The sequence below is a fragment of the Panulirus ornatus genome, chromosome 25 (assembly GCF_036320965.1).
Source record: "Panulirus ornatus isolate Po-2019 chromosome 25, ASM3632096v1, whole genome shotgun sequence".
Classification (NCBI taxonomy): domain Eukaryota; kingdom Metazoa; phylum Arthropoda; class Malacostraca; order Decapoda; family Palinuridae; genus Panulirus; species Panulirus ornatus.
The window spans coordinates 2,907,259-2,919,273 of NC_092248.1; the positions used below are offsets into that span (position 1 = coordinate 2,907,259).

The 12,015-nt window shown below is 39.2% G+C and overlaps 1 protein-coding gene across 6 annotated transcripts in view; it reads right to left on the reverse strand.

Moving 5' to 3' along the window:
• LOC139757171 (sodium-dependent neutral amino acid transporter B(0)AT3) overlaps positions 1-12,015 on the reverse strand; it is a 242,905-nt gene that overhangs the window by 62,388 nt on the left and 168,502 nt on the right. For all 6 annotated transcript variants that reach the window (XM_071677294.1, XM_071677296.1, XM_071677293.1 and 3 more), the window contains 2 exons: positions 4,667-4,844; positions 1,360-1,561 (listed from right to left, as the gene is read on the reverse strand). In XM_071677294.1, the coding sequence (XP_071533395.1) occupies positions 1,360-1,561; positions 4,667-4,844 (380 nt within the window). The remainder of the gene's footprint in view (positions 1-1,359; positions 1,562-4,666; positions 4,845-12,015) is intronic.

Below are 12,015 nucleotides of genomic sequence, written 5' to 3' on the forward strand. Positions count from 1 at the left end.
GTGGATGAGAGAGCTTGGGAAGTGAGTCAGTTGTTGTTCGCTGATGATACGGCACTGGTGGCTGATTCATGTGAGAAACTGCAGAAGCTGGCGACTGAGTTTGGTAAAGTGTGTGAAAGAAGAAAGTTAAGAGTAAATGGGAATAAGAGCAAGGTTATTAGGTACAGTAGGGTTGAGGGTCAAGTCAATTGGGAGGTAAGTTTGAATGGAGAAAAACTGGAGGAAGTAAAGTGTTTTAGATATCTGGGAGTGGATCTGGCAGCAGATGGAACCATGGAAGCGGAAGTGAATCATAGGGTGGGGGAGGGGGCGAAAACCATGTGAGCCTTGAAGACTGTGGAAGTCGAGAACATTATCTCGGAAAGCAAAAATGGGTATGTTTGAAGGAATAGTGGTTCCAACAATGTTGTATGGTTGCGAGGCGTGGGCTATGGATAGAGTTGTGCGCAGGAGGGTGGATGTGCTGGAAATGAGATGTTTGAGGACAACGTGTGGTGTGAGGTGGTTTGATCGAGTAAGTAATGTAAGGGTAAGAGAGATGTGTGGAAATAAAAAGAGTGTGGTTGAGAGAGCAGAAGAGGGTGTTTTGAAATGGTTTGGGCACATGGAGAGAATGAGTGAGGAAAGATTGACCAAGAGGATATATGTGTCGGAGGTGGAGGGAACGAGGAGAAGTGGGAGACCAAATTGGAGGTGGAAAGATGGAGTGAAAAAGATTTTGAGTGATCGGGGCCTGAACATGCAGGAGGGTGAAAGGCTGGCAAGGAATAGAGTGAATTGGATCGATGTGGTATACCGGGGTTGACGTGCTGTCAGTGGATTGAATCAGGGCATGTGAAGCGTCTGGGGTAAACCATGGAAAGTAGTGTGGGGCCTGGATGTGGAAAGGGAGCTGTGGTTTCGGGCATTATTGCATGACAGCTAGAGACTGAGTGTGAACGAATGGGGCCTTTGTTGTCTTTTCCTAGTGCTACCTCGCACACATGAGGGGGGAGGGGGATGGTATTCCATGTGTGGCAAGGTGGCGATGGAAATGAATAAAGGCAAACAGTGTGAATTGTGTGCATGGGTATATATGTATGTGTCTGTGTGTGTATATATATGTGTACATTGAGATGTATAGGTATGTATTTTTGCGTGTGTGGACGTGTATGTATATACATGTGTATGGGGGTGGGTTGTGCCATTTCTTCCGTCTGTTTCCTTGCGCTACCTTGCAAACGCGGGAGACAGCGACAAAGCAAAATAAATAAATAAATAAATAATAATGATAAATTCATAAACATATTTCATTAGTTATTTGGTACTGTTGATTAACAATATCAGTTACATATAAACAATAAATGCATATCTACATACCTGTCAAAATTTCCTTTCGAACTCTGGCAAACACCTTCATGTCGAACATGTTTGTAATAACTCCTTCCATTGTGCCAAACTGTGACCCTAGACCTAGTGCCAGTAACATCATGAAGAAACAAACTGACCAAAAGTTACTTCCTGGAAGTTCTACAATGGCTTGTGTAAATACTATGAAAGCCAGCCCAGTGCCCTCTGCAGCCTGTGGTAAGGGAAGTATATTGAGAATGCATGATTAGCAAATTTTCTTACTTCTTGAATAAAAATAAGGTTTTTGTACAAGGTATCTTGTTCATTATTTTGTTCACATTCAAGCCATCACATATGAAGTGTCAATAAAATGTTCTATCATCAACATATTCTAACTCTATCCAATATAACCAACGAATCTCAAAATCAATCATTCTTGAAAATTCTTTAAAAAAATTCTTTATTTACTTTTTCATATTCCATTTAATATTTCAGTCATTCACCCTTATGTCACTTATATATTTCAGGACTAACAACTCTTCTGATTTAATATAACAGTTCAACAGCATTACATTGTAGTGCTTACTTTCTGCTCATATGTCATAAATCAAATGGTGAAGCTGAAAGAGAAAGTTAAGCAACAAATTTCTATTCCAGGTGACCATGACCAAGGTCCACGTTGAATTACAATGCAATAAAATTAAATGACAGCGTTGAAGGTATAGCTCATAGAGAGGCTACAAAATTAAAATTTCTGTGCAATTCTTTCATCAAGGGTGGAATGGATGATGAGAAAATAGAGAGGAATCTTAAAGACATGTAAACTGTTGGAGCTCTATGGAGGGTACTGAAAGAAAAGTCCATTTTGGAAGAAAATTTCTTCTAAGCTTTTCTGAGGCAAGTTGCTTCTTTGTTATATCTAGACATCAAATTGATCCACACGGTTAAACATCAAGCTAGGCTGTGAAAAGTAAACTGATCACATCAAATATGACTGTTAGGGGAGTGTGAGCAAAAGTTCCCTTGCTTTCAAAACTCATCACAAAATGGCACTACACCAAATTTGGATCACTTTACTCTGGAATGAGTCAGATAAATTTCATCATGACAAAGAAAACACATGGAGTTGATGGGATGGAATGTGTATCTTCAGCCTGCCTTATGATAAGAAGATTTGGGGTATCATCATAAATAAGAAATTGGAATTCAGAGGACATACTGAAAAGATAGCACTATCAAGCCAAATAAAGAAATGGCACAATTTTGTGAACTTTCACAACAAGGGACAGAAACTGGTGATGAAACTGTTTGGTATATACATAAGAAGCAAAACTGAATACTACTGTGTTGTATGGTCACCAATGAAACGATGGGAAATAAACAATTAGAGAATTCAGAGGCACTTCATAAGCAATTCAAGGAAATATATGAACCACCATGAAAAGCAAAAAGAATTGGAACTATATAGCCTTAAAAAAAAGATAAGATATAAGATGATTTATACATGAAGGTATAAAGGAAAATGTATCAAACCTGAAAGCCTCTTAACTAGTAAATGCAGAGTTCTTAAATCTCCATGAATACCTTGAAACGTACCAAAAATATATCAGATAAAAATATAGAAAAGCAATGACTATTCAGTATAATAAAAGGAAAAATAAGAAACATACATGGACTAAATACAGAAATATTTAAAAGATGACTTAACATGGGGTTGAAATCAGTCCCAGATGAACCCAGAATCGAAATTATAGAATGCAAGCAACAACAGAGAAAAATAGGATGCTAGCCCTACCATTCTGGCAAAATCTCATTGTAGGTACTCTCTCTCTCTCTCTCTCTCTCTCTCTCTCTCTCTCTCTCTCTCTCTCTCTCTCTCTCTCTCTCAGCAATGGACGAAAGTTAAGAGTATTTAGCACAATACAGTACAAGGAGAAATAAGAAATAAATATGGAGCAACTAAAGAAATATTCAGTGAAAACTAAGTATATGGCTAAAGTCAGTCCCTGATGTACCTCAGGGTGACAATAATGTAAGATACATGGCACAGTGTGTTTGGGTTGGTTTCAGGTTTGTCTGGGGTTATGAGGGTGAAGCGATTCCTTTGGGAATGCAGACATTCTGTTTTGAGGGAGCCAGTCTTCTTCCTATGTGGTTTAATTCTGCAAATTTGTTGTTGCCTGATTAGTGACAATGTGCTGTGATATGACTGTGTGGTTGCCTGCATATTCCTGGGTAACCCCACTGAAGAGTTTGAGTGTTTTGGAGGTGAAGCTTTTGTGAATGACTCTGGAGTGTTGGCCAATTATGAAGCTGGTTAAACATTTTTTGTCATTTTATGGAGGGTGATGTCAGGTATCATTTGTGTGAGGATGTGTCAGGGAACAGTGTGAAATGTTTTGTTGACATCTACTGCCACTAGGACAGATGGTTGAGGTTGGCTGAAATCATCCAGGATATGTTGCATAAGGTCCAACTGCAGAGCAGTAGTGGAGTGACTGGGTCTAAAACCATGCAGTCTGATGTGAGAAAGGGAAATCTTGTTTGATTCTGTTGAGGATCAGGTTTTCTGAGGAGTCTGGAAGAGGAGTGGAGTTAGAATTGGAGGGTTTTAGGCTGGGTATTGCAATGGTTAGTTTACAGATGATTGGGATATTGTTGTGCATCCAGGTTGAAGATATCTGTGAGTCCTCAGACTGCATTTGGGCCAGTGTTTTATGTGCAAGTTTGATGTGTTATCTATGCCAGTTTTAAGTTAGTACAACAAGGTCTTGATTGTTGTGTAGCTATAAGGACATGAAGGTATCTGTAAGTGCTTGGACTGCATTTGGGCAAAAGTGTTTTATGTGGAGGTTTGATATATTTTCAGGGTCCACAGCAGGGGAATTCTTTAAGGTATTCTGAGTGCCAGTGGGAAATAATGGACATCTTAGCATAGAAGTTCCTCAGTGATACTCCCTTTCATCAACTGATGATTATACAGTCACAGCAACTGAAACTGATCCACAACATCAATGCATCCCACTCTCATACACAACAAGGCTTTGGATCAAATCACTCCATTGCCATATTGCACATTAAACACAACAAATTCTAGGGGGGTTTCAACCAATTACCACCCTCCTCCTGTAAAGTGTTAGTAACAAAGAACATAAACAAAGCATTCAACACAGTTCCTTGACACATCCTCATACAAAAGATACTCGACACCATCCTTCACAGTAAAGACAAAAATGATTGGTCAGCTTTACAGCATGTCACCTTGCCAGTACCTAAGGAAAAATGATAACTAGATGTAAGATAGCACTGTAGCATCTTGAACATCCTATAACCATACCTGATTAAGTTCTGCAGCAACACTGCAGTTCTTGATGTGATGGTGAGTTTTATTTTCATAATATTTCTTGATTTCTATAAAATGTCTTGGCCAGATTTCCTCATAGTTATCAACAGTTATATTGTCTGCAGTATCTAAATCAAGGTGATGAGCAATGCTCTGCAGCTTCATGATGTTACTGAAAAAACAGTAAGAGTCAGATATATCTTATTCACTTTCTTCCACAAATACTTACTTTGTTAGTAAGTATCTAAAAACTTGTGTATGAAATTTCCATGGACAACACAGAAATAAGATATATCATTATAAGCAAAAGAAAAAGTGATCCTCATACACTGTTTATCTTTCTTATATCAATCAGATATCTGTTAAGTATGTTAGAATAAGAAACCAAAACAATTACAGTATTCTGATTTACAATTCATTTCTTGTTCATGTGTAACTGGGAGACACTGCAACTAGTTTGCCTCTAACCTCATGAGTGGAGACAGAAAAAAGGAATTTAGAAGCATGAAAGTCTCAAAAGATGGAAAGGAGGGGATGGGGTCATGTGGTCAGGAGCCTTTACTGTAGATGGTATGAGAGAAAAGGAGAAAAGAGGAAAATTAATGATGAGGTTAAACTTTTTGTATACTGTGATGTAAATTGAGTGAATGGGGTATGGGGCCTAGAAATGTACCAAAATTCATCATCTTGATAAATGTTCCTGGTCAGAATTGAACTGTGTTACAAGGCATTCAGTTACCCCAAAGCAAGTACAGTGACAATGGGCAGCCAGTGCAGACTGGCATCCATCAAGACTCATTGGATTTCAATAATCCAAGAAATAGTGCTCTATTGGAATATATAATATTTGATAAATATGATAAAAAATTTGACAGTGAAGGGGAATCTACAAACTAATGATGAAAAAAATTATGGCTTTGAACCCAAGGATATGAACAGCGAGTCTAATGATGATAGTGAGGTTGAGGAGACAGCATTTTGCCCTGCATACAGGTGTGAATGAAATGATATGCAGCCAAACTGTGCTCAAAATGAAAATTAAGCTCCTAATTCTACTGGATTTTGATAGCACAACATCAGGAATTAGAGCTGCATGTCATATTTTTGGGGACTGTAGTGCCAATGACCATATACTGAAATTATATCAAAAGTAAAAAGAAAAAAAATAGCAATAAATCAGTTACACGTACAATGTACAAGTGAATATTCATATCAGTGTAACAATTACCGCAAGCAATGTAAATACATAAACTTATGCAATACCTTACTTGGCAAGCACTTGGCTCTATCTGACATTTCCTTCCCTTCCTTTCTTGCCCGGTTTAGCTTACACTGACAAAATAATGCAGACCACTGGTACCTTTGAAACCTCCTACTTGGACGATGTAATCAGTGTGAGATATTTGAAAGTGTTTTTCTTGTGCTTTTACTCATTTCCTTCAATTCCATAACAAAAACTATTTTTCTCCAAGATGAAAATCCTCAAATCTTTGTCACTGGTAAAACAACATAGAAAATGGACAGTCTAGGAGTTTAGATTCAGGTATTTGTATCATTTTGGGAAAGAGTTCTATACTCTTGGGGCCCCATCTCCTGAACTTTTTATGTCATCAATAAGCTTTTTAAACCTTTGTATATGGCCAGGAGAGACTGTGTACAGAATGGAAAAAGGTGAGAACAATGGAAGTAAGGGGAGTCGGGGAGGAATGGGATGTATTTAGGGAATCAGTGATGGATTGCGCAAAAGATGCTTGTGGCATGAGAAGAGTGGGAGGTGGGCTGTTTAGAAAGGGTAGTGAGTGGTGGGATGAAGAAGTAAGAGTATTAGTGAAAGAGAAGAGAGAGGCATTTGGACGATTTTTGCAGGGAAAAAATGCAATTGAGTGGGAGAAGTATAAAAGAAAGAGACAGGAGGTCAAGAGAAAGGTGCAAGAGGTGAAAAAAAGGGCAAATGAGAGTTGGGGTGAGAGACTATCAGTAAATTTTAGGGAGAATAAAAAGATGTTCTGGAAGGAGGTAAATAGGGTGCGTAAGACAAGGGAGCAAATGGGAACTTCAGTGAAGGGCGTAAATGGGGAGGTGATAACAAGTAGCGGTGATGTGAGAAGGAGATGGAATGAGTATTTTGAAGGTTTGTTGAATGAGTCTGATGACAGAGTGGCAGATATAGGGTGTTTTGGTCGAGGTGGTGTGCAAAGTGAGAGGGTTGGGGAAAATGATTTGATAAACAGAGAAGAGGTAGTAAAAGCTTTGCGGAAGATGAAAGCCGGCAAGGCAGCAGGTTTGGATGGTATTGCAGTGGAATTTATTAAGAAAGGGGGTGGCTGTATTGTTGACTGGTTGGTAAGGTTATTTAATGTATGTATGACTCATGGTGAGGTGCCTGAGGATTGGCGGAATGCGTGCATAGTGCCATTGTACAAAGGCAAAGGGGATAAGAGTGAGTGCTCAAATTACAGAGGTATAAGTTTGTTGAGTATTCCTGGTAAATTATATGGGAGGGTATTGATTGAGAGGGTGAAGGCATGTACAGAGCATCAGATTGGGGAAGAGCAGTGCGGTTTCAGAAGTGGTAGAGGATGTGTGGATCAGGTGTTTGCTTTGAAGAATGTATGTGAGAAATACTTAGAAAAGCAAATGGATTTGTATGTAGCATTTATGGATCTGGAGAAGGCATATGATAGAGTTGATAGAGATGCTCTGTGGAAGGTATTAAGAATATATGGTGTGGGAGGCAAGTTGTTAGAAGCAGTGAAAAGTTTTTATCGAGGATGTAAGGCATGTGTACGTGTAGGAAGAGAGGAAAGTGATTGGTTCTCAGTGAATGTAGGTTTGCGGCAGGGGTGTGTGATGTCTCCATGGTTGTTTAATTTGTTTATGGATGGGGTTGTAAAGGAGGTAAATGCAAGAGTCCTGGAAAGAGGGGCAAGTATGAAGTCTGTTGGGGATGAGAGAGCTTGGGAAGTGAGTCAATTGTTGTTCGCTGATGATACAGCGCTGGTGGCTGATTCATGTGAGAAACTGCAGAAGCTGGTGACTGAGTTTGGTAAAGTGTGTGGAAGAAGAAAGTTGAGAGTAAATGTGAATAAGAGCAAGGTTATTAGGTACAGTAGGGGTGAGGGTCAAGTCAATTGGGAGGTGAGTTTGAATGGAGAAAAACTGGAGGAAGTGAAGTGTTTTAGATATCTGGGAGTGGATCTGTCAGCGGATGGAACCATGGAAGCGGAAGTGGATCATAGGGTGGGGGAGGGGGCGAAAATTTTGGGAGCCTTGAAAAATGTGTGGAAGTCGAGAACATTATCTCGGAAAGCAAAAATGGGTATGTTTGAGGGAATAGTGGTTCCAACAATGCTGTATGGTTGCGAGGCGTGGGCTATGGATAGAGTTGTGCGCAGGAGGATGGATGTGCTGGAAATGAGATGTTTGAGGACAATGTGTGGTGTGAGGTGGTTTGATCGAGTAAGTAACGTAAGGGTGAGAGAGATGTGTGGAAATAAAAAGAGCGTGGTCGAGAGAGCAGAAGAGGGTGTTTTGAAATGGTTTGGGCACATGGAGAGAATGAGTGAGGAGAGATTGACCAAGAGGATATATGTGTCGGAGGTGGAGGGAACAAGGAGAAGAGGGAGACCAAATTGGAGGTGGAAAGATGGAGTGAAAAAGATTTTGTGTGATCGGGGCCTGAACATGCAGGAGGGTGAAAGGAGGGCAAGAAATAGAGTGAATTGGAGTCATGTGGTATACAGGGGTTGACGTGCTGTCAGTGGATTGAAGCAAGGCATGTGAAGCGTCTGGGGTAAACCATGGAAAGCTGTGTAGGTATGTATATTTGCGTGTCTGGACGTGTGTATGTACATGTGTATGGGGGGGGGGGGTTGGGCCATTTCTTTCGTCTGTTTCCTTGCGCTACCTCGCAAACGCGGGAGACAGCGACAAAGTATAAAAAAAAAAAAAAAAAAAAAAAAAAAAAAAATATGGCCAGCATTCACCATTGATGAAGCTGTTTCACCATCAGGGGGCAGAAAGGAATACATCCTTGTCAAGGACCTATCTGCCCTATAGGAGCCCATATTACCCTGATACACATAGAGAACAGCTTCAGGGCTGTAGGAACCCCATAAAGGGAGTCTTGGTGTGGCTAACTAATTATGAATGCACATAAACAGTTTGGTGTTGCTAATTGTGAAAGCACATAAACATAAGTAATCATAATCATGCATACTTCTATAGATGATTTCTCTGCTCTGGTGATGTAAATAAGTACTGTAGAACACGAATGATTTTACTTCTAGTCCTACCCCTACCTCCTTCAAGTGATCTTATGCTTTTTCTCATTTTTTTGTGCAAAGTCCCCTGAGTTCTCTATCAAATGCAGTTGGATAAGGCATTTGACTCAGATGGCATATCCCCCACATGTCCTAAAGTATTGTATTCTCATCTAGCTTCACAGCTGTAGGAACCCCATAAAAGGGAGTCTTGGAGTGGCTAACTAATTATGAATGCACATAAACATTTCGGTGTTGCCAATTATGAATGCACATAAACATAAGTAATCATAATCATGTATACTTCTATAGATTTCTCTGCTCTGGTGATGTAAATAAGTACTGTAGAACACAAATGATTTTACTTCTAGCCCTACCCCTACCTCCTCCAAGTGATCTTATGCTTTTTCTCATTTTTTTTGTGCAAAGTCCCCTGAGTTCTCTATCAAATGCAGTTGGATAAGGCATTTGACTCAGATGGCATATCCCCACATGTCATAAAGTATTGTATTCTCATTTAGCTGCAAACTTTGCTTACTTATTTCATCTTGATAAAAATCCATACTTTCCATTCTTGTCGGAAACAGGCATTAGTTCAGCTCATCCCTAAGAAAAGGAACTGTTCTAACCCATCCAATTACCTCCCCATCATTCTCACTTCTGCCATCTTTAGAGTCTTAAAAACACTTAGTAACTTTCACTTTCTTAAACACTTTGAATCTCATTCCCATTCCCTTCCTAAAATCACCAAAATGGCTTTTTGCAGTAAAAGGTCTACTGATGATCTCTTCTGTGTGATCCACCTTTGCTTCTCCTCTCTCAGGCATCTTGTTGTCTTTTGTTCTGGCCTAAACACCTCTAAAGCATCTGAAAGGATGTGGCACAAGTCTTTGCTTTCCAAAAGGCCTTCCTTTAGCTAATCTGCTTCTTTCTCTTTTCTAATGCATTATTTTCTTCCTATGTTTCATTGTAGAAGCCTGCGATGGAATGATATCTCCCTCTTACCCTCTCTGTTCTGTCCTGTCACCTTCAATTTTTTCTTTCCATGAAATAATTTTCTTCAAACTTTTACCCTATTCATTTTTACACCAATAATTCCACTCTGCATACATTAACTTCCTTTCCCTCCCCTCCTATGTTTGGTACTTGTTCCTTTTCCCACACTAGAATATATTTCCCCTCTTAATTTGGACCTCTTCAACATTTATGGAATGGAAAAGAAGTAATGCTTAAATTCACAAAAACAAAATTCCTCCCTATCTCTATCTTAATCAAATTTCAAAACACCACAGATCAACTCTGAAGCAACATAAACATCCTGGAAACCCTATATAATGAGCACTGCAAAGTGTGCTAACTAAAACTTAGGGGTGTTTGTAATTGTCATAATTATAACTCTTGTGAGCAACTATTCCATATTTACATAGAGCAATGTTTGCATTTCTGGAGTAGTTCTTCTCTCATCTCCTTCTTAGCTAGAGTGGAATTACAAGCCATCTGTCTTAACAACTTCTCTCCTACCATCTCTCTTCAACCATCCTTGTCTGTCCACCACGATGTTGCCTCTCTTAATGCTAAAGATATCATCCTGGTCTATGCTCTCAAGATTTGTTCATGTGTGTGCGTGCCAGACCCTGTGATCTGGATATTGGCATGTGTATGATTGCTGCATCAGTTACCCTATGTTACTAAGACTCAAGGAATACAACTTTTCCTCTTTTCTCGTGTTTAGTGATATTTTTGCCATCTCTCTTTTCCGTGATATTCTTCTACCATTAACAAACCATGAATCCTAAGTTGTTCCATAAAGGAAAGGCCCACATTCTTGCTTGGAAGTATGACTGCAAGATGTACTGACAGGAAAGAATTCACCAACCAGATACGTTTTTTCTTCTTACTTAAATTATACTTACTGAAAAGCTGAGTCTGGTAGACCTAGGAAGACTAGCAAGTGGTTTAATAACCTGGTAGGGATGGGTTTTTCAACACCTCATGCTCCATAAGGATATCAGTTGTCTTACTGGTCTTCCCAGACTGACCAGACCCAGATTTTTTGGGGAAGACTGATATTAGAAGGAATAAAAAAAAAAAAGAAAGAAGCATCCCTGCCAGTATGTCTTGACAACTTGTCTTGGTTGCAAGGAAGAACACAATCTTTTTCTTCTAGGGACAACTTCTTTGGACCCATGGTTAATTGCGGGCAGAGGGACTACATTGCCCACACCAGAAATCATGAAAATATCACCAAACACAGGGACAGCAAGTAAAGGTTACAGGTTATATTCCCCCTCTCTGAACACCACAGGGTAAGTGATTAAAAAAGGTCATGTCATCTGACTTTAAGATTGTACCACACTGCCAGACATACTATATCCCCAACATAAACAAGTATGTTACAGATTTGTTCAGCATATGAAATGTGATGCAAGACAGCCTTACTTTAAATGGTAATTTTTTTTAAGACTATACAAATTGAGAACATTACCACAATCAATGGGTTATCCATTTTCAAAATTCTTTTTCATACATGAACACAGTTTGCCACAATGAGGTAGCACCAGGAAAGTCCGCATTTGCTCACATCCATTCTCAAGCTATAATGTGAAATGTACCAAAACTGCTGCTCCATATCCACAACCAGGCCCCACAGACTTTTCTATGGTTTTCTCCAGCCAATACACATATCATAGCATATACTTTAAAAAACATTTCAGATTCAGCAATGAAAATTATGCACTAAAAAAGCCTCAAATCTTGAAGGGTAAATCCTGCCCATATAGCATTATAGTAATCTACTCCTCAATGCTAATTCAGTTTTTCTTTGACCATATGAAATTGTTTGGATTTTCACTTTACTGTACCAGAGAGGCATTAATTGCAACATTACTGCAGAATTTATAATGTTTGTATATCTTATTTCATAGCATGAAAATGTTTTACACACTAATCTCTATTCATTGGAATTTCTTTCAACAGAAAACAATACATTTAGTTGTGAGTGGAATAGCATATCCAAAACCCCCACTCATGATTAAAGACTAATGAAACCATCAAAAGAGGTTATGGCATATCAACTGAAAG